Source organism: Cotesia glomerata, linkage group LG4 (genome assembly GCF_020080835.1).
Source record: "Cotesia glomerata isolate CgM1 linkage group LG4, MPM_Cglom_v2.3, whole genome shotgun sequence".
In the NCBI taxonomy this organism is placed as follows: Eukaryota; Metazoa; Arthropoda; class Insecta; order Hymenoptera; family Braconidae; genus Cotesia; species Cotesia glomerata.
The window spans coordinates 26,174,741-26,198,308 of NC_058161.1; the positions used below are offsets into that span (position 1 = coordinate 26,174,741).

Sequence of the window (23,568 nt, forward strand, 5' to 3'; positions counted from 1 at the left end):
ACATCTTGTATTTAGTTATAATTATCTAATACAAAAAAAAACTATTTAAAAAAATAAAGGAAAGAAAAAAAAGAAGAAAATAATTATTAATATTGAAGTACACAAATTATCTAAAGTTGAAAGAAAGTGAGAACAAGATAATATACGATCAACACCTCAGTAATTATTAATCAATAATAACCATTAATCATTAAGTATTAATCATCACTATTTATTAATATTATCAATAATTTCTCTATTATAAAAAAAAAGAAAAATACATACTTATTACATTTAAAATCTCCTGCCAAATAATTACTATTTCTTCTTTATTATTAACGTTTATTTATTTTTTTTGTCAATGTAATTATTATCATTAGTAATTACTTTTACTATCAATATGTTAAAATACAAATTGTTCACACAAAAAATTTATTTATTATCAGTCACTCATTATTCCATTCGTTCGTTTATCAATTAAATTTAAATCTTCGAGTAGAACAATATTAAATTTAAGATTTAGAACAGGGCAGGAAGATCATATCGTGACGAAAAAGTAGAGACAAAAAAAAATAATAATAATAAGTAATAAATAAATAATTAATCAATTTTAATTGTTAAAAATTACTTTTTTAATGAAACTCCAGATAAAAGTAATTTTGTATTGTTTATAAATAGCCTTAACAATTAAAATATAAATTAATTATTTATAAATTCAATAATAAAATTAATAATAATTATTACATTTAACGGAGAGGACCATTGAAGAGGATGAGGTTCCTACGTAAGTACTCTCAGGTAATTGGTATGTACACGTTTTCTTCATTTTAAAATATGAAGTAAAAAATAAATTAAATTTAGGAATAAAAGGTGCTTCACTTATTAGGATAATAATATAAGATGCTCTCAATTCTCTCAACTTGACAAAAATTTTAAAGTTTGTTTTTTAATTTAAAAAGAGACTTGATTTTATTATTTCTTCGTTAATTATTCTTTAAGTTAATTGTTAATTAATTATTATTCTTATTCATTATTATTCAAATAAATCATCAATCCACACGCTATTCATCATCATCCTCGGCATCATCCTCTTCCATGTCCTCCTCACTCTCGTGCTTAATCATCGCATTTGCAGGTGCCCCCATCATAACATCAGGACCATCCTTCATTTTCTTTTTGTACGCAGTCATTTCCTTTAATGAAAATTTTTGAATAGTTCGACAGTTAACGCATACATCAAAAAATTACTTGATTTTTTTTCTGTTTTTTAATATATATTTTTTTTGTTTGTTACACACACGCTCATTATAATAATAATATTTAAATTTAACTCATGTATTTAATAATTATTGTTAATATTATTAACTATTTATTACTAATGCTTTAATTACTAGTTATAATCATTATTCTTAACTGTTTATTATTATTATTATTATTCAAATACTAAACTTAATTTGTTTAAAAAATTTTATGGTAAAAATATAAATACATATACTAATATATGATTTTTAAATTTATGATTAAACAATGTTGGTGGTATTTATTTCGTCAAGCAAATTTATATAAAAATTTTTCCATTCATTAGTATATGCAAATATAAGTATATATTTATTTATATAAAAAAAATTATTACGTGGAAAAAAATGAAGAAAAAATTAATCATACAAAAGATACAATGAAAAAAAAGCAATTTTTTGTAAAAATAAAAAAAAAATTACTTAAAAAATTTTCATTTTTATAATTATTTTTTCTTCTTTTCTTCCTTTCTTAATCAATATTTTCAATCCTACATATTAATAATTAATGTATGATTAAACTTGTTTTTTTTTCTTTTTTCAATCCTTTTTTTCGTTTGTAATTATTCAATGTCTCAAAGTATTGTTATTATTATTATTATTTTAATTATTAATCATTAATTATTATTATAATTATCCCCGATGAGAATAGCGCATTTTCATTCATTTTTCTCTACTTCTCAGTGACTTATTAATCGAAATTCTGATCATAAAATTTCTCCCGGTCCGTTTGCCATTTTCTTCTTGTATGCAGTCGATTCCTTTAATGAAAAGTTACATTTTTTTCTCAATTATCACAACTAAACTACGCGTTATTAGTTTTGATTTTTATTCTTTAGTTAATCAATTATTTTTTTTTATTTTTCAAGATTAATACGATCTTATTTATTTATAAAAAAAATATATATTAAATTTTTTTTTGAATTTAATTTTCTAATTAACAATTACGGGTGTAATTGTTAATTTTACGCAAGTTTTTTAAAAAAATAAAAAATAAATTGTTTAAATAAAAAATAAAAACGTAACGCTTATTGAAATTTTGTTGAAAATTTTTTTTATAAATAAACCAATAAAATAATAATTTAATCAATTTTTTAAGATAAATCTGATAATTAATTTTTTTAATAAACTTTCATTCATTTATATTTATAGGTTAACATTTTCCAAGCCGCCATTTTGATGCGATCATTTCAAGTTTTAATTTTCGATTAAAAAAAAAATTATCTTTAAATTTTTAATTTATCATACGAAAATGTGTAATAGTAAAAAAAATTACTTCATTAATATTTAGCTCTAATTAAAACAAAGTTTAAAAAATAAATTATCAGATTATCTTTGAAAACAAAATACAAATTATCAATTTCTATTAAAATAAATTTTGTTCTCGACAAAATAAAAATTGATAATTTTATCTAAATTGTTTTATAATTGTGACCAATTATAAATTTATCGATCAAAATAAATGTTAATTAAAAAAAAAATAATCAATTTTTATTGATGTAATTAAAAGTAATCAAAACAAAAAATATAAAAAATGCTTACCCTTTCGTATCGAGCTTTGTCTTTCTCGGCCATAGCTTCGTACTTAGATTTGGTTTCAGGATCTGCGTCAGACCACTTTTTACCCAATTCCTTAGCGATATCACCGACACCGTACTCTGGATTGCGCATTTTTACATTTCCACGTTCATCGTGACAGAACCAAAAGAATGCCGACCTAAAAAAATTTTCAAAGAAAAAAGAAATTAGTCATAAAAAAAAAAATAAATTAAATTAAATTAAAAAAAAAATACATACAATGATCTTTTAGGTGCGTTAGGATCTTTCAGGTGCTTGCGTTTCTTTCCTCTTCCCTTAATGTTTTCACCTTTGGGTGGTGTGTAGTTTTGCATTTCTGCGTCGTATCTCTTTTTGTCTTTCTCAGCCATTTCTTGGAAACGTTTCTTTTCTTTATCAGACATTATCTTTAAAATGAAACAATTAAATAAATTTAATTATAAATCCAATAAAGATTGAAGTGTTATTAAAATTTCGTGGAATAATTAATTACCTTCCACCTATCGGCGCATTTTTTCGAAAACTCTTGGAAAACAATAGTTTCTTCAGGATGTTTTTTCTTGTGCTCCTGACGGCATGTTTGAACAAAAAATGCGTAGGCAGTCATTCGCCCCCTGGGTTTAGAATCCGTTTTTCCACGCGGCATTTTAGTTATTTGCGCGTTATTTTGTTGTAAATTATTTTGACCTGGCAGCTGCTGTATTTGATGCTATTTTTATAAAACAAACAAAAAAAAAAAAGTAAATAATTAAATTCATATATACTTCATTTAAGAATATCAACTGTTAAATATGACGCTTTAATTTTTACTCGGTTTTAATTTCACGTTATTTGATATACTGAAATAAAAACCATTTGATAAAATGTTTTTTGCAGATAAATCAATTTTATAAACATTAATTCTTATTATTTTATTTAAATTAATAATTAAATCAGATTCATCAGTGAAATAAAAAAATAAATAAAATAATAATGAAAAAATCCATAAATGTATATTTTGTAAAATGTATTACGTAGCAGGGAGGGTAAATGGATAGAGGGGAGATAGCGAGTGAGAGAGAAGAAAACGACGCGAATTGCGCGCGGGCACGACCCGGCTTTAACCAGAATCAATAGCGACGAAGAAGAGAGAGAGAAAGAGCTAGTCGTTTTATAACGGAACAAAATTTTTAAAATAATCAATTTTTTTTTTACAAAAATAAAATCCTTAAAATTTTCAATTTTTTGAAAAAAATTAAAAGGATATTTTTTCTTCACATAAACGCCAGGGGATAAGAAAAACAAAAAAAAATTTTTTGGGTTTGGGTGAAAGTAAAAAATGTTAAAAAAAAAAATGTGTAGCTGACCCGAGAGAGAAACCGGTATCTGAGGCCTGGTAGCAGCGCTTGGCTTTAAGGTACAGTACGTACCTATACCTATACCTAAGCGAAGTACCTATGGAGTAAAAAAATACCACGAGACCACGGAACTGAGAGAGACAAAGCTAACCCAGCGAATTTAATTCCTTCCATAAAATAAAATTCGCTCCTAATAATATTTATAATTAATAAATAGTAATAATAATAATGATTTTTGTTTGTTACTTTTGTTGGATTGAAACATACCGCGGGAATTTGATTTGAAGATATATGCTGTCCTTGCATCTGTTGATGAACATTATTAGCGTCCATAACAGCACCACTGGAATACCACCATTGTACACTACCAGCTGGTGGATTTGTTTGTGTATTGGTATTACCAGTAGGAGTATTACCTTGATTATTACTATTATTAGTATTAGCACCACCAGCGGATGTATTGCTACCAGCACCACCAGTTTGTCCAGTCATACGATAATCGTATCCTCCTCTCATACAATTAGCACCACCACTAGAATTATTAGGATTACCACTAGCACCACCACTATTTGATGATGTTGTCGATACCGTACTGTTTGATTGTCCGCCAGTAGCTGGATTTTGGAAACTGGCAGCCATTGTTTTGTATGAAAACAAGTGCTGAGTTCCAGCAGCGGTGCTCCTTACGATATCCTGATGATGCTGATTCAACTGTTGTGCAGCAGCAGCGGCAGCCTGCTGGTTCATCAAGTGCTGGTGTAATGTCTGTTGCTGTACCACAGCGGCAGCCTGTTGTTGCAATTGTTGCTGCTGCTCGGCATTTATCCCTGGCCACCAATTATTTGCTCCACCACCAGCATTTCCAGTACCACCATTGTCCTCACGATTCCCAGGGCTCGACGTACCCCAGCCACCAGCCGCTCCCGCGGCGACGCGGTGATGTTCCGACATGTTCCGCGCCCGTTCCCCAAATGGTATATTATTATTTTATTATTATTTATACCTAAAAATTTTTATATTAATCAGTAAATACCGTTCGAACGAAATACAAACTATCAATTTAGTCTCGACATCACCCAACTTTTATTTATTTCTTCTTTTTTAATTTATTTTATTTATTATTTTCTTCTCTTTCAGCAGTTTTTAGTTAAAATGGCAACGGTGAAGATTTTACAACACATCCACACAAGCGCACCCTCACGGTTTTAAAAGGTATAAACACACGCCCGTATTTAACAAGCGTCGTCGTCGTGGTCGTCGTCGTCGTCGTCTTCGTAGCAGTCGTCTACTCGTCCAACGAGACGCTAATCATTAAATTCACGCACTAGAATAAAAATATAATAATAGTAATAGTAGCAACAACAACAATAATAACAATATTAATTAAAAAAAAAAAAAAAAAATAAAAAAAAATAATAATAATAAAAAGTCGAAACTAACCAATTTTTTTCACAGCACGTTTTTTTTCTTTTATTATTTCTTCTAAATAAAATTAATCTGTAGGCGGGAAATGTGACACGAAGATATCTATATGGACATATATATATATATGTATATATGTGTATAGATGTATATATATATATATAAATAATAAATGGTTAAAGAAGAATAATAATAACGAAAAAATGTAAAAGTACTACACACACTTTAGGATGCGGTCTACTCGACGCTACACGTTCAACGGCTCAACGCTCGTTCCGGCCATTCCATGGCCAGACGGGTGGCGGGTACAGAGAGGGGGTGGCTCGCCCCTTCTTTATTTCTCTCTCTCTCTTCCGTTACTCGTGAATTTTTTCACCTCACTCCAATAATTATGAGAAAATTTTAAATAAATAATTTCTAATATATAATATTGTAAATTTTCGGTGGACGAAAAGAAGAAAATTTTAAAAGAAAATGGAAGTTTTTAGACGGAGAAGAAGTGCGCGCGCATTCCATCTCTTTTCGACGCGCATACGCAGCATTTTGTTGGCCAATGGATGAAAAGAATCAGATGGATTTTAAATAAGAGGGAGAGAGTCGAGGTGAAGGGGAAGAGGAAGAAATAACCGAGGAGACTGCGTGCGCAGTTGCCACGTTGAGCTTTCACTTGGACGTTCACAAAGAAAATGTTCGATCGTAAATGCTGATCGTTGGATACGAGCCGTTACGATCATGGCGGGAATGCTCGACGTTTGGCAACCTCGCATTTTATGGGTAATTGTATATGCGTATATATATTAAATATATAAATGTGTGAGTTTGTGCATATATATATATATATATATATGTATATAAATGTAAAGATGAATTTTTTTTTAGTTTCTTTTTTTTCTTATAATTTACAGATTTTTATTTCAGAGTTTAGAATTGAGATTTTAAGAGTTTTCGGAGATTTTTCCGGAAAGACGCCGTGGAAAATCGAGGCTTTGTTACTACAAGGGGGAGAGGGGTTGAAGGACGGAAAGAGAAGGGACGATTACGATAAACTGCCGTCGTGTTAGTAATATACGCTGAAATGGAGGGGAAAAAAGAGAGAAAGAGAAGAAAACCGGGTCCGGGTCAATAAGACGCGAGAGAGGCAGAAAGCGGACATTCCCAGGGACGAACTAAATATTTTATTTTTTTCAATTTTATGAATTTTTTTTTCATGGAAATTTATAAAATTTGTAAAAAGAATTTTCACATTTTTAAAAAAATTTCAATTAAAAAAAATGATGAAATTTTTTTTTCCAATTTTTATTTGAAAAAAAATTTTATAAAATTTTTTATTTTATTTTGATTAAGAAAAAAAAATTTTCAATTTTCATTCTACAATAGTTTAATTTAAGAGAAATTTTGTAAAAAAATACTCATTTTTTTTGTTGGAAATTAAAAAAAAATCATAGAAATAATGTTAAATTATTTTCTATAAATTTTAATAAATAAAAATATATTTTGGTAGAAGCAACAAAAAAAAAAGTAACATGTGGCGTTAGTAATAATTTACAAGGGTGGACTTCATAAAACAAAATAAAGGAACAAAAAAGGGGTCGTTGACATATTGCAATTTATGTCTGTAGGTTGCAGCCGGCGTTTACACGAAACATCAACTTTAACTTAAACTTGACTTTATTACTACCCTCGCCCCTATGCTAGCTAATTACATGCAACAAAAATCCTCACCAAATAGTGAAAAAAATATAATGAAAATCCTAAGAAATAATTGCAACCTAAGCTCAGGTACTCCAAGGACAAAGCCTTGTCTACTTTCAATGGCCAACTATTTATTTCTCAGGTAGTTTTCTGGGAATTAGCTATTTGAAAAAAATTTCAAAAATTTACCTAAATCTAAAATTACCTAATAAATAATATTTTGTTTAAACAATTTCAAAAACCACAGACCGGATGTTATTGCACCTGCACTATCGTTTTTTTTGTTGTTGAAATATCTCAAATATAACTTTCCCACGGTGTTTTCGGTGATCGCGTGCTGACGCTATTTTTTGCCGCCAAAATTTTTTTTTTTAAATATATATAAAAAAAATTCATTAAATTTTTTTTTTAATCTGCAAATAAATTTCAAATTTTGGCGCGTGAAATAGCGTCGCCCGCCATTTCAATCCCCACCATTTTCACAACAACAATAATAATGACAATAATGACAACAAAAACAAAAATTAACAAAATAAAATATTTAAAATTACTGAATAATTAATTCTAAATACCTGCACACTTTCACTTTTAATTGAAGTTAATACTTGCAAAATTTTTTGTGAAAAAAAAAAAAACGTCTTAACGCGGGAGCTGAATCGTAATTCTGTCGTTCTCACTCTTTACTTCCCTGGCAACCTCTTGTCCTCCCTCCACAACACTAATATACCCAGTCGTATAGAAATATATCTATATACCTTTTATATATATCTGTATATTTATATATATATGTATGAATGTAATATATAAAATAAATACAAAGAGTTAAAAAAAACGCCCGATATTTCACATAAAAAATCTACGAAAAAAAAAAATTATTAGCTGCCGCACAAAAATATTTTTAGCGGGAAAAATGTTTTTTAACAGAAATTTAGTAACAGCTTGTAATGGCGTTTGGAAAAAAAAAAAAAAATTAAAATCATTTAAAAACGAAGTAAAAATTTAAAAACTCACGATTTTTATAAAAATTTTATCGAAAAAGTAATTGTCATAATTTTAAAGACCATAAGTAGGCTTACGGGTTGTAATAAAGGCTAAAGCATATAGCCAGCCCAAGCAGCCTTGATAGCTGTTGGAATACACGTAATGGAGTCTAATGGACGCTTGAGCTACATGACAATTTGCTTATAAATCATTATTTTTAAAAATATTGATGAGTAAAACGATGAAAAATCATTATTAGAAAATGAATAAAAATTTGTATTACCTTGACAATAATTATTAATTGTTATTGATAATAATGTTAAATATGACATTATTATGCGGCAGCCATTTTTTATTTTATCAAGTAGCTTTTAGTAATATTTAAGAGTAAGATAAAACAGTATTTTTATATTTTTAATTGTTTTTAGGATGATCACCAAGGAGTTACACCAAGTAGTTTATTACTTTGTATATAAATAAGTATTGTAGTATGGCGTTTTCATCTTTGGAGTAAGTATGTTGGATGAGGAGAGGACGATAAAAATAATAGTATAATTAATGATTGACATAATGGTGAGTAGGATTTAAAATATATTGTTCAATATTATTGATAAATGTATATAAATATAAATGCGGACTCACCTGCAGAAGACGGCAGAAGAAATATGATTTTATAAATACGGGTGGAATATCGTTACACTGGACTTGTAGTTTAGTGTAGTGTGTAAATGGTGTATAGGGATAATGTTTAAGTATTAGGCACCAAACACGCCACACTTATGTATGCGACAATATACAATATCATATTATATACATATATTGTATTGAGTTTTTTTTAGGGTACAGTTTCTGTTGTTGAACGTTCACAGAATCATTTTCATTGGCGTGTTTAAGATAAGCCGCAAAAAATAAACCAATCAACGAGCGACGTTACAGAGACTCTATATTTTATATTGTTCCGAATCTTTTGTGGGATAAAACTTTTTTTGGGAGAATTCACCGGCAGAGACATCTAGGATGGATGCTTCAGGGAAGACATTTTGTGAGTATGGCTTTCACTGGGAAGTTTTAAATTTTTGCAAAAATAATCTATATAATTAAGAGAATGAGGAAATTTTTGTCTCCGGCGTATTTATATGGTAAAATAAGTTTTTTAAATTAAATTTAGTATCATTGGGAAGGTATTAATCTGAATTTGTGTCTTTTCAATGATTCATATGCTTTTCAGCAACAGTTACTTTATTATAAGTTTTCGGAGTAGTCGTAAATAGATTTGAATTTTGCGATAAACGTAAATTATTCATTTATTTATTTTGTCTTGTACATGTGAATATGGTCATTTGTCAAAAACTAATCATAATTAAGAGACTAAGGGCCAGTTTTTCAATCCAAGATAAAATTTTATCCAGGATAAAATTATTATTGCCAGTATATTTATATATATATAGATATATTTTATCATTGGATAAAATTTTATCTTGGATTGAAAGACTGGCCCTAAGAAAAATTTTGTAACGGGTAGAGTTTTATCGTAATTTGGATTTGGTATTTTTTCAGCAATAGTGATTTGTAGTTTAAATAATTGAGAGAGTAAAGAAAAATTTGTGACGAACATATTATTATTTTTAAAGGAATTCTTACAATTAAATTTGGTATAATCAGAAAATCTTGACAAGAATTTTTGCTTTTTTATAGTTTTATATATTTTTCAGTGATTGTCAATTTTTTATATTAAGTTTTTGGAGCAGTTTTGAATAGTTTGTTGGTTCTATAAATTTGTTTCGTCACTTTTGTCCATTAAATTATTTGTAATTAATCTTGTGATAGCTTTATTATTTTTAAAATTTATTTCAAAAGTACCCTATTTACGTAATTCGAAATATCAAAAAATCATTAAGCTGAAGTTTTCTTATTCATAATCCGTAAATCTCAGTAGTCGCATTGTGACTGCAGATTGCTAGTTGTTTTTGTTTTGAGTTTTAGGAAAAAAGAGCGGAAGATATTTCAGATATTTAATGAAGAAATGTCAACTGGGATAAATTTAAGAGTCCTATTAAGAAATAAATCAGGACTAAAAAAATATCAGAAGAAATTGAATTTATGGTTTTTGTTCAATTTTTTCAGAGTAATTTTCTTTATCTTTTATATACTAATTTATTTGGTGAAAGAAATTATATAAATCTTCAGATGTCTGTTAATTTTAGTGTCATAAATATATTATGTCTATAATTTATTTTATTGAAAATGTTATTGTGAAAATTAGATATTAGGCCAATCATGTATGACTGAAATTTTGACTATTTTTTTGTATAAATATTATTTTATTTGATTGTCTTTTCCGCTAATTTATAAAAAAATTGATTTTAATTGATAGTTGATTTTTTTGCTTCCAAAATGTTACACGTGCCATATTTTACAGCATTTTTGAAGTTATACTTCTTTTGGCGCGTTAGGCAAAAATGATGAGGGTAAATTTTTACGAGGCGCGCGCACACCGTCACGAAAAACCGACACCCTGAAGTTAACTACTCAAAATTTTAGTTTTTTAAAAAAACGTTACCAACAAAATAAAAATAAGTGCATCTACGTATGTTTGCGTAAGAACTGGCTACTGTATTCACGATATTTCATATAAATATATATTTTTAACTTCCCGCTAAGAAAATTGAAAATTTTTATTAATAAGAAGTTATTGATTTCGGTCCAATTTTTAAAAGTCGAGTTTTCATCGGATGTCCACGTTTTAAGGTCCCAGAAAGCCATTCTGATTATTCCCACCGAGGTGTCCAGCCGTGTGTGTGTGTCAATAAATTTTTGTCGTACGGTTTCTCAAAAACGAATCAACCGATTGAGTTCTACGACACGTCATTCGAAAGGGTCTGTCAAAACGTAGATCTGATTAGATTTAAGAGTTAATTTATCACGCCATTCCGAAGAAATTAAAAAAAAAATTTGAATTTTTATGTTTTTTAAAAATAACTTTAAAGCGTACGAAAAAATCATAATGAAACCACATATACATTTTTTTGCTTAAAAACTGCGTCCAATGCTTTTTTTAAAATGAAAATCGAACGACGCATTTAAAAGTTATAGTTGTTTAGAAATTCACAAAATTTTTTTTTTTCGGTATTTTTTTAAGATATTTTCCAGTTTCTTCAACCGATCAATAAAAACTTGTACATTTTCTTTTTGTGCTTTAAAAACTGCACCGAATGCTTTTTTAAAAAACAAAATCGAACGACGCATTCAAAAGTTACAATTGTTTAATAAATACATTTGGAGCTCGAGGTGATCAAAATGTGAAAAACTGCGCTTTGAGCTTGAAAATCTCAAATATTAATCATAAAACACATTTTAAGGTGCTTGAAATGCAAACTTAGTAGGAAGTTCTAGGGTTGGCCTGCACGGTCAACCGATTTCCAGATTTTTTTGATTATGGAGAAATAATTTTTTTATGATATTTAAATAAACTTTATTTAACTAGACAATGCGTTATAATAAAACTTTCAATGTATTAAATACCTTTTTTTCTATTATTAGTATCGTTTTTTCTACAAATGTAGTATATAACGCGATAGATAAAATATTTAGAAAGATTTTTATCTTGTTACGTCAAAGAAGTATAACTTCTAACGCGCGTACATAAGTACACACACACTTTTTTTATTTTGAGTCAATTTCATTAGTTACAAAAATTTTTATTAGTTTATTTTTTTTGTGGAATTTTTTTATTCAATCTCTGAAATTATTTGAATTTTTATTTAATTTTTTAATTTCCCGAGAAAAAATTTATAATGTGTGAAAATTCCATAACATGTTTTAGAAAAAAAAAAATCATTGTTAAATTACATGGATAAATTGAAAATAATTATTTATTGAAGTTTAAATAGTTCATTTATAGTAATTTTATGAACTACTTACTGAAATGTAAATTTTTTCAATTGATACAATTTGTAAAAATCAATTTTTAAGAAATAATAAAAAATAAACCACAAAATTGTTATCACTTCTCGTTTGTAATAAAATCTTCAATCAAAATTTTTTTCGGTTGAATTTTTCAGATTTTTTTCTCTTTTACAAATAAATTTAAATTAATAAAAAAATGTTTTTAATTACCATTTGATTCAATTTAAAAAAACGCGCGCTTTTTAAATATAGCGAAGATGGCGCCAGGTTCCGACAAGTGAATAAAAAAATTAACTATAAGACGCAATTTAACAATAATTAATCACCCAACGTGATTAAAATAAAATTAGTTATTAATTAAAAATGTATATCGCACAGAGGAACGATAAAGAACAGAGATAAAGAAAGACAACAATAACAAACGACGTTAAGCCGCATCTACACGCGGTGTAAATGTAAGTTTAAAAATGAACCTTTAGAATAAGTACAAACAATTACAAGTACAACGACAGACATAGACAAGCATTCTTGATCATAATACATAGTTGTGTAATTGTATATTTCTTTGGCCATTAAAAATAATTTAATATTAAAAATCACTCGAGATTTATCACTGTATCCGCAGAAGTAAAATTTGTTGTCTAGTGAAAAAAGATTGAAAAATTTCAACTGTAAAAATAATTCACACGTGTCAAAAATATTTTAGATCGTTCGTTAAAATTTTTTAGTTTGTTAACTCAAATTTGTGACAGAAAAATAATAAACAATGAACTAGTTGTTGACTTATTTTTATTTTCGGAGTAATTAATTTATTAAATTTGTTATTTCTTAACTGAGGTGAACAATTGATGACAGGTTAGAAGATACTGAAAACGACTAGATTAAGTAATTATAAGTGTTAATAAAAATGAACGGATTCAGTACCGGTGAAGAGGATTCGCGTGGTGCATCCGACCAAATTTGTTGTCTTGTTGACGAAGGGGAGAGATGTTCCAGGCCTGCAGGCAATGCTTCTTACAGCAAGCGGATTCAAAAGACTGTTACTCAGAGACGTCTCAAATTAAATTTAGATCATATGGTAAGACCTTCATTCTCATATTTATTTATTTATTTAATGAATTTAGTTTTAGCGCTTAGTTTATGTTATTTAATTTGATTAATGCGTATTTTAATTTTTTTGAGAAAGAGCTCGAATTCTAAACAGTTAATATGTTGCAAATTTACTTGCAGTTTAGTCAAATTTTAGATGTAACGTGATGCGGACATTTGACATTTTGAAGAAATTTTTTTTTTTTTCATTATATATAGTTAAGTTTTGATAACTTTTTTTTTATTGAAAAGAACAGATACCTCATTATTTTTTTTAACTTTATTAAAAATAAAGATCAGTACTTAAAAATTAATTTTAGAATATTCCATTCATATTATTTAAAAATTTCCAGCCATGTATTTTTTTTTTTAATTTCCTTAGTACTAATTTCTTTATTAAAAAATCGTCAGAAGTCGTCAGTGTCATTAAAAAAATGAGAAAATTTTTTTATTTTCAAGAAGAAAGATATCAGAAAAAATTTACAAGAATAAAACTGGAAGTTATTCAACAGATTTTTGTTGTTTTCGGAAAAATTTTCAAGTTTTATTTTCTTCAATCAATTCTGAATATATTAATATGGAAAATTGCTTTTTAAATTGAACTGATTCAAAATTTTCAATTTTAAATCAGTACATTTTTCTGTGTATTTTCTTTTAACTCGCAAAAAAGACTTAATTTTCTCGATGTTTATTTTCTTTTTATTTTTATTTATGATATTAAAATCAGCAGATGTTTTAAAATTTTTTGATTTACTTTATTAACTAAATAAGAACTGAAAAAATAATTTTAAAAAATTTCACTTACAAATATAAATAATGCTGTGAAGCAGGAAAGAATAGGAGTTACGGTAATTATTACGTGAAGCGTTTCACATTCACGTAACAGGATATTGGTAGGAAAGGATTGAGAAAAGAATGTGGAGAGGATCATCTTAAGGTAGTTGTAGCGTGATAGGCATTTCAACAGAAAATTATGAAATTTTTTTTATTGAAAGATAAATATATTAATAATTCACTACCAAAATTTCAGATCAATTGACCGCACCGTTTTTGAGTAATTAATTTTCGAAATTGTATCTTTTACACGTAGAGGTATAGAGATGGTGTTAGTATGAAATCTTCCATACCACCTCGAGTGGGCCAAAGATTTCATACTAACTTTATCATCTCTATACCGCTACGTGTAAAAGATGCAATTTCAAAAATTAATTACTCAAAAACGGTGCGGTCAATTGATCTGAAATTTTGGTAGTGAATTATTAATATATTTATCTTTCAATAAAAAAAATTTCATAATTTTCTGTTGAAATGCCTATCACGCTACAACTACCTTAATGTGAGTTTATAGAATATGCGAGAAAAAATTATTAGATAGCTCGGACTGGGATTCGAACCCAGAACCTTCCGAAGACTTTTGTAAGTCTTTTGTAATGATTTTTTTAATAAGAAGAATCCTTAAATTGTAAAATTTCTGCTAATTTCAGTGTCATTTTTATTTGACTTTGAAAAGTCACTTGAGTAACGTTTTTTAATTTTATAATTTCGAATATATAAAATGATTTAAATAGTTTTTCAAAAATCTTGAAAGTTTTATTAAAATTATTACAGTAAATTTATTAATTTAATTTTAAAATGCTCATAAACATTCCAAATATTTTGAGCTTGATAAAAATTAAAAAAAAAAATAAATTTTAAGAGCAGAACGTAATTAAAAAAAATTTATTCTTTATTTTTAGAATTTATGAGTAAATAATTTTTGAGATAAATTATTTCTTTTTTTGTACTAGAAATTTATTTAACGTTTCACTAAAAAATTAATCTGAGTTAAAAAAAAAATAACATTTTATGCAAAATTTTCATTATAGACCGTTACTTATTTATAAATTTTTAATTTACAGGCAAGACATATTTACATATGTGATTTTCATAAACAAGTGATACTGTGCGCGAGATCAAAACAACAGCAACAGAGACGAAGAAAAGACTCAGAAGAAGATTCCGGTGAAACTGATAATGATGTACCAGATGTTGATTTATTCCAATTACAAGTTGGCACTTTGAGAAGATACAAAAGACACTACAAAGTACAGACAAAACCTGGGTTGAACAAAGCACAACTTGCTGATGTAATTTTTTATTTTATTTTATTAGTTAAAAAATTCATAAATTTTTGGCTCTATACTTAGCAATAAATAATAAATGTTTTCTGTTACAGACCCTCATGAAACATTTCAAAACAATTCCAGTATCTGAAAAAGAAGTATCAAGTATATTTATTTACACCGTAAAAACTAACGCCAATAAACTAGACCAAAAAAACGGTGTTAGTAGTGATACAACGTAACCATTAATTTATTATTTTACCGCAATAACTATTAAAATTAATTTCCCTTAGAAGTAAAAAATTGATAAGCAAATATACTTAATAAATACTATTCAATTAATTATAATTTATATACTTTTTAAATTGTTAACATATTCATTCACACAAACAAAGTAATAATAAAAATAAGTCAAAAATACTTTGAGATTTTTTTATTGAAAATTAATATTACAATTATTGTTACTATTATAGAATGTCTTCTTGTTCGCTGTCAGTTAATACTAGAACAGAAAAAAAATTTTTTTATTTAAAACTTGTTAAATAATTTGATTTGAAAGAATTATTATGACTTATATTAAATCCACAGTCTTAATTTTGATTTAAATAAATTTTATTATTCATCTTTTGTATTTACTGTACCAATATGATTGTAGTACTTTTGTATACACAATTGAATTATGAAAAAAAATGTCATTTTCTTTTGATCAAAAATTTAATGTCATCGAATTGGAAATTTATTAGAAAAAAATTTCGGATCAGAAAAATATCTATTGTTCATAATGAATTTTGTTTATTTTTTTTATTGATTATCAATAAGTTGAAGTATGATTTATAAAAAAAAAATTAAATTTTTAATAAACGAAAAAAAATGTAACATAAACTTCAGTCATTTCATTCTTAAATAATTAATTTAATAAAATTATATAATTAATATTTTCGATCAATAAATTATAGATTGGAAACATTTATACAAATAAAAATATAGTTAAATTTACATTAATTTTGTATAGAAGTTGAAAAATAAATATTGTTGATTTTTATCGAATTTCAAAAAAAATTTAATCATCTATATTTATCATTTTTTTTATTATTCAGTATATATTAAATTATTTTTAATATTTTTATACTGATTTTTAATCAAAATTATTATTAAATGTTATCACATTTTTTTTTCTTCCACGAAAATCGACTGTTCTAAAAAAATTGATAGGCTCATTACAAGTCTAAACAAAATACAGTGATTTGACTATAAATTTACAAAATAAATTATAATTAATAATATTTATATAAATAATTTACCTATTTCGCCAAGAACTTTATTAACCTTAGTAACTTTTAAAGTTTCTATATCATTGGCACTAGTACCATCATCATCTTCGTCGTCAGAAGAACTAACCCACGAATTTTTGATACCTTCACCAACACTTGTACTCTGAAACATTAAAAATTTTAATTAATCTTCTATATAATTAAGAAAATAAGGAAAATTTGTTCTCCGGCGTATTTATATGATAAAATGAGTTTTTCAAATTAAATTTAGTATCATTAGGAAGGTCTTGACCTGAATTTGTGCCTTTTCAATGTTTCATATGCTTTTCAGCAACAGTTAATTTATTATAAGTTTTCGGAGCATAAATTATTTGTCTTGTACATGTGAATGTGGTTATTTGTCAAAAACTAATTATAATTAAGAGACTAATAAAAATTTTGTAACAAGTACAGCTTTATCGTAAATTGGTTTTAGTATTTTTTCAGTGATAATCATTTATGATTTTAATAATTGAGAGTAAGAAAAAATTTGGGTAATTATTTACAAGTGGAGTCCATTATTTCAATCTTCATTTTTTTTGAATGAAATTTCAATTTGATTTTATTGATATATTTTTTGATTGAAAAATACATAAAAAATGAATTAAAAAAAAAAAAAAAAAAAAGTTGATTATCACAATTTTAACAAATTTTCAAAAAAATTTATAAATTTTTTAGAAAATTGTTATTCAATTTTTTTTTTAAATTGTTCGTTTTTTTATGTACTTTTCAAAAAAATATATATTAAAAACATCAAAAAAAGACAACATACAAATTTTATCAAAAAACATAAGCCAAAATTTTTCCTAACTTTTGAAGACAAAAAAAACTATCGGAATCTTTATTTTTTTCTTTCACGACATTTTTTATCATAAATGCGCCGTAAGAAAAAAGCAGAATAAAAAAAAATAAAAAAATGTTAATTTTTCACCTAGATATGGCTAAAAATAGGGTGGACCCCACTTGTAAATAATTACCAAACTTTGTAATGAGCATATTATTATTTTGAAAAGAATTTTTATAGTTAAATTTGGTATCATCAAAAAGGTCTTGATAAGAATTAGTGCCTTCTCACGGTTTTATATATTCATCAGCGATAGTAAATTTTATATGTTAAGTTTTTGGAGCAGTTTTGAATAGTTTGATAGTTCTATAAATTTGTTCCGTCACATTTGTCCATTAAATTATTTGTGATTGATCCCGTGATAGCATTATTATTTTCAAAATTTATTTTAAAAGTACCCTAGTTATGTATAGTGTAATTCGAAATATCAAAAAATCATTAAGCTAAAGTATTCTTATTCATAATCTGTAAATTTCAGTAATCGCATCGTGACTGCAGGTTGCTAATTCTGAATCAATAAAAAAAATTATAAATTACCATTTTAGTTATTAATTCAGCAGATCCCAAGCCAACTTTGCGCACTTCATCACCAGACTCGTCCATCTCCACATCATTATCTTCATCATCATCATCATTATTATCATTTTCTTCATCATTGCAATCCATTTTTAGATTATTTTTTTGGGCCTCTTCCTCTTTAATTCTAGTGTTCCATTGGGACAATTTAATAGGCATCTTCTCTCTGAACATACTTATTTTATCAATAGATATCGCATCCTTAAATCTGTTAATTTTGCAAGGTTCCTTTTTGTACCTAAAAAATTTATCAAGTTAGAGTTATGAGAAGTTTATAAATTATGGTTTATACTCACTAATTATATTTATTAAAAAAGATTTTAATACCTCGTTTGTACGTCGAGAGTAACAGCATCACGAATCTGTTTTATAACATTTATAGCGTGGTTAGCTGCTATAGATTTTACAGAAGCTGAAACGTCTGTTGAGATTTTAGACAAAGATGATTTATCAGCAAATGACAAATTTACAAATTCATGATACGCATTTAAACCCATCGTTAGTTGCGTGACGCCCAATCTTTCTTCGATGTATGTCGGGTCCATTATTGTTTTTCCACTGGAATTAAAATTTAATTAATTATTGTGTTAGACTCAAGTATTTTTACGAATTAAAATACTTTTATATTATGTAATTCTTTTCTAAAGTTGAGAAAATTTTATTGTCAAAAATTATTAAAAAAAAATTTTTTTCATTCATAAATTTGTCTTTCCATTTTTTGGAGTTGTGAATTATTTGAAATTTATAGAAGAACAGCAGATAAAATCTTTATAATTAAAAGAAAAAAATTTTTTTTTAACTTCTCGTTAAGAAAATCGAAGATTTTCAAAAATCGGTAAGTTATTGTTTTCACCTCGTTTTGCAGAAATCGATTTTTCATCAAATCTCGACGTTTGAAGGTCATAGGAAGCTTCCTTGACTACTCTCGCGAGGTTGTCACTGTGTGTGTGCGTGTGCGTGTGTGCGAAAGTATGTGAACCGCTTATAACTTTTGAACGGCTGATTCGATTTTATCGCGGTTGGTGCCATTTGAAAAGGGCTTGGCCAAACTTAGATTTTGAGTATAATTTGGACCGATTCGGATCAGTAGATTTTGAGAAATCTTAAAAAAACTAAGAAAAAAAATTTTTTCAAATGTGGTTTTTTTTTTTATATCTTTTAAACAGCTCCACCGATCGATTCCAAAAACTAATCAGCTCTAGACAATAAAAAACCACGTCGATCGCCACCAAGCTGGTCGAAATTGGTTAATTCGTTCGAGAGATATCGTAAACGGAAGAAAACCGAAAAAAGTGTTTTTTCAAAATTACTCCGAAATTTTTAGTTCGATCAATTAAAACCTGAAAATTCTTTATGAGGCTGGTAAAACTGCGTCGAATGCCGCCAACCGCGTGAAAATCGGTTGAACCATTCAAAAGTTATTGCGGTTTGAAAATTCCAAAAGTAGTGTTCTATAAAACTTCTATTAGACTTTTGAGCTCGAAGAGCTCAAATGCATAGAAATACTATCTCTTTGAGCTCAGCGAGCTCAAAATATCACATAAATTATATTTTGAGCTCAAAAATCTCAAAAACGTCATAAATACAATTTTAAGCGCCCAGGTATGGAATTAGCGGGAAGTTGCAGAGATGGTCTTTCGGGTGAACCGTTTTACTAATTTTTTTAATTTATTTTTCTGAACAAATTAAAAACAGAAACAAAAAATATAAATTGTGAGTATTTAATATCTTTCTTTGTTAATGTTGAATTACCAAATTTTTCAACTTCTTATTATGAGGATTCATTTGTGATAGCTGCTTTATTTCGAAGGCGGAATTTGCATCCAGATGTTAAAAATGCAAAAAAACTTAAAAGTCATTAAAAAAAAATTTTTTTGATTATCTTTTGTAATTTAATTTTAAATAAATTCGAAGAGCTTTCCTTTATTTTAAATGTATTGTAATTATTATATGTAAGTGATTAGACAATTGATTCTATAATTTATTTGCAATACCGAATTATAGCCATTATTTTAGTTAAATATAAATATATTGTTCAATATTTAAATTATTTATGTTCAACTTACTATTTTATATCGTCAAATTTTTTGATAAATTTTTTTTTGATAATGTATTATAAATTAGATCATACTTTTTATAATTAACGTACTTATAGTTTAAGTTTAAATTGCTTATTACCTTAAGACTAACTATATTTATAAGTTTTTTTTTTTTATTTTTTGCCTAGATTTTATCTTAGCGTTTTTTTTTTTAATGAATGGAGAAATAAATTTTTTAAAAATAAAGGGAAAGTTTAAATTCATTGCTTTTTAAATTTACTTTATAAGAAAAAGAGCAAGATTTTTTTTCTTAATTTCACAAAATTTTTTTAAATTAAGTTTCTAATAATATTTTAATAAATAAGAATTATAATTAAATCCGTAACATTTTTAGAATAATCAGTTATAATTTTATCGATTTCTACGTAGAATAATTTTTAAAAAATAAAAATTATTTTCACAGAACATTTAAGTGAGATGAATATTTTTCTATTATCTTAATTGTCAGGAATGATTTTTGAAAGTTAATTAAATTTATTATTTTTTCAACTATTGATAACTAGCAACCTTGCAGTCACTATGTGACGGTCATGACTTGTGAACTATGAAAAATTAAAATTTTGCTTTATTAAATAATGAATTTTGTTAAATTGCACTGTACTTTCTTAAATATTGACGTTTTTAAAGATATAAGCTCATCCTGATGTTACACTCATCAAGAGCTTTCATTTAAGTATCCACATGCGTTTTGATATATTTTCGATATATATATATATATATATATATATATATATATATATATATATATATATATATATATATATATATATATATATATATATATATACATATAATATATATAAAATATATAAAAAATTGATGTGGGTACTCAAATAAAAGGTCTCGATGAGTGTAACATTGGGATGAGCTTATATCTTTAAAAATGTCAATATTTCACAAGATGAAAGGTCATTCCTTAATTATGTATCTAGAGATAGAGCATTTTCGAATGCAGCCTAAATATTTATCATAATAAATTGACTATCAGTGAGAATAAAATGAAAACGTGGAAAGGCACATTATTAATATTATTATTAGTATGATTATAAATATTTTTGAGAATTATAAATAGGAGCTTACTTTTCAAATGTTGAAAATGAAACACAAACAGGTTGATGAAACAATGTCAAAGGCAATGGATCCTTCTCAGCAAATGAATGTATAATGACATCATCTCCAGTTGAAGTTACATCAGGACGATGAAAATGTGATAAAGCAGCCAAGGTTGCTATACTAGCGCAATCAACCAAGTTACCATCGTGATTGATTACATTTATGTCGACTCTGATATTCCATACCTGTAAATAGAAAATTAAATTAAAAATTAAAAAATTATAAAGCATAAACAACAATTCTGAATATATATAAGATTCATAGACTGTACAAGAATTTTAAATATGGATAAAAAATTTTAATTTTCAGAAAATCGTAATGAAAGTATTTTGAATTCTACAAACTGATGTGTAATAAATAGAAAAATAGTTATTCTGATAAATAAAAAAAAATTACTAAAATTTTATGATAATAGAATTAACAGTCCAACATTTTTTTTATTTCTTAGACATAGCTTACTTTAAAATATTTGGAAAAAAAAATTCCGGAGGTGGAAATTGCAATAAACGATCTATCAATGCAAATTTTTTTGTATATAAATTCTGAGCTCTTTATTAATTAATTAATAAAACTAACAAATTATCAGATGTCTGTTAATTTCAAAATCACTAAATATTTTTTATGCTTCTAAAAATGATTCAAAGTTTATATAAAACCTTTCGTGTACTGATACTTATTTGTTTTTATAATTAACTGAAAATAATTACTTTCTTATCTGCGACAATGCACAAAGATTCCATGTCAAGGCACCTAGAGTCCTTGAAACATCTTTCTAGTTGCCTCGTTAAAGCTACACCGACTTCAGACTGTCTTCCAGCTTCAAAGTGCGCTGCTGCCAGCGGATTTAACTCAACATTTATGTACAACAATCCTTCATTTGGACGAGATAACTTTGGCTGCTGAATATCACAGGATACATTTGCTATAACCCTGATGAAAATTGATAAATATAATTAATAAACATTTATGGAATTAAATTACAAATATAACGAACAATACTTGTGAGAATAGCAGAGAATTTTTAGTTGAAAAAAAAAAAAAATATAATACAAAAATTCCTGAAAATTGTCAAATGTCTAATTTTAGTAAAAAAAAAAAAAAAAAAGATTTTTAACAATATTTTTTAATTGATTTAATTTAAAAAAAAAAAAAAAAAAAAATTGTCTGTTAAATAAAAACCTTTATTACCTTGTTTGTCCTAACGAAGCTAAACACGATCCCCAGCTAGATCCAAAGTGTAATTTTAATTTTCTTGCTTCGTTTAATTTTCTGCCATCAAGTCTCTAGAAAAATTAAATTAATTATTATAACAAAATGTAATAGAAATAAAATAAAAATAATAGCGTTGAATTAAAACTTACGATATTTTCGTCTAAGGCAGTATTTATAAATTTTTTCTCGCATTTTGTGATTAATACTTCCTTCATTGTTTATAATTATCGTAAATAATTCTGGATGTATAAAATTATAGTTGTTATTTATTTTGCTGCATAAACATAACCTTTAAAAACCCACGAGGACCATAAATATGACGGTTGTTTTCATGTTAAGGTTTCTTGAGAGAAATGATTTTTTTTTTTTTTGGTCAGTCTAAAATATATCTAGATAAATATACGCTCAAAAACATTGATTTAAATTTTTTCGCTGTAAAATTGAGAATTTTCTAAAAAAATATAAATAATTGTAAAATTTTCAACTTTAAATGTAACAGACATAAAATTTTTTTAATTTTAGGTAAATAATATCCCAAGCGGCACAAATTTTTTTTTGTTAGTTTTATTAAATTTAAGTTGACAATTATAAATTTCTGACTTCTTGTTAAATAAAATCTCCCAAAAAGTCAACATTTTTTTTTGTAACGCTTGGGTAAACAAAATTAAAAAAAAAAAAATTCAACGATTTTGAAATGATTCTGCGAGACATTGAATATTTTTTAAAAATTTTGTAACAAATAAATTATAGTAATCAAAATTTAGGAAAAAAAATTTCACATGAATAAAAATGATAAAAAATTAGAAATGTAATTTTTTAAAAATAATCTATTGGAAAAAATTTATTTCTTAAATGAAATTCAAATCAAGTCAATTATCTGCTAATTTCAGTGCCATGCTTTTGAAAATATTAATTTTTTTTACAAGCAAATAAATTAATTTCTTAAAAATTAAATGAGCATGTAGAAAAAATTTTAATAAATGAAACTGAGTACAATTTTTTGAAAATTTTATTTTTTGTCATATAGTCAAATTGTCTGATAATTTAATTATCA

At 26.2% G+C, this 23,568-nt stretch overlaps 3 protein-coding genes and 1 long non-coding RNA gene across 7 annotated transcripts; 2 read left to right on the forward strand and 2 right to left on the reverse strand.

Moving 5' to 3' along the window:
- Positions 1-440: 440 nt before the first annotated feature.
- On the reverse strand, positions 441-5,750 carry LOC123262453 (high mobility group protein DSP1). 2 transcript variants are annotated; one of them, XM_044724669.1, is made up of 6 exons: positions 5,609-5,750; positions 4,436-5,492; positions 3,325-3,540; positions 3,072-3,238; positions 2,817-2,991; positions 441-1,172 (listed from the first exon to the last, which is right to left on the reverse strand). In XM_044724669.1, the coding sequence occupies exons 2-6, from the start codon at positions 5,117-5,119 to the stop codon at positions 1,041-1,043; spliced, it is 1,374 nt and encodes a 457-aa protein (XP_044580604.1). In that variant the 5' UTR covers positions 5,120-5,492; positions 5,609-5,750; the 3' UTR covers positions 441-1,040. The 2 variants fall into 2 exon arrangements, with proteins under 2 accessions (XP_044580604.1, XP_044580605.1); XM_044724670.1 differs by lacking the exon at positions 441-1,172 and adding an exon at positions 1,751-2,035.
- A 226-nt stretch (positions 5,751-5,976) lies between these two features.
- Positions 5,977-6,838, forward strand: LOC123262537. Its single transcript, XR_006508972.1, has 2 exons — positions 5,977-6,364; positions 6,509-6,838. It is a non-coding gene; the product is annotated as an uncharacterized LOC123262537 (long non-coding RNA).
- A 1,822-nt stretch (positions 6,839-8,660) lies between these two features.
- On the forward strand, positions 8,661-15,745 carry LOC123262501 (histone deacetylase complex subunit SAP30 homolog). Of its 3 annotated transcripts, XM_044724747.1 has the most exons (5): positions 8,661-8,840; positions 9,093-9,305; positions 13,025-13,247; positions 15,157-15,384; positions 15,474-15,745. In XM_044724747.1, the coding sequence occupies exons 3-5, from the start codon at positions 13,077-13,079 to the stop codon at positions 15,600-15,602; spliced, it is 528 nt and encodes a 175-aa protein (XP_044580682.1). In that variant the 5' UTR covers positions 8,661-8,840; positions 9,093-9,305; positions 13,025-13,076; the 3' UTR covers positions 15,603-15,745. The 3 variants fall into 3 exon arrangements, with proteins under 3 accessions (XP_044580682.1, XP_044580681.1, XP_044580683.1); XM_044724746.1 differs by lacking the exons at positions 8,661-8,840; positions 9,093-9,305 and adding an exon at positions 12,473-12,624 and having other exon boundaries at positions 13,007-13,247; XM_044724748.1 differs by lacking the exons at positions 8,661-8,840; positions 9,093-9,305 and adding an exon at positions 12,473-12,624.
- A 33-nt stretch (positions 15,746-15,778) lies between these two features.
- Positions 15,779-22,892, reverse strand: LOC123262460 (exosome complex component rrp45). The gene is made up of 8 exons (XM_044724681.1): positions 22,664-22,892; positions 22,491-22,585; positions 22,010-22,232; positions 21,270-21,487; positions 18,418-18,648; positions 18,052-18,328; positions 16,662-16,794; positions 15,779-15,862 (listed from the first exon to the last, which is right to left on the reverse strand). Exons 1-8 carry the CDS (start codon positions 22,727-22,729, stop codon positions 15,828-15,830), a joined length of 1,278 nt encoding a protein of 425 aa, XP_044580616.1. The 5' UTR covers positions 22,730-22,892; the 3' UTR covers positions 15,779-15,827.
- Between the last annotated feature and the right edge of the window lie 676 nt (positions 22,893-23,568).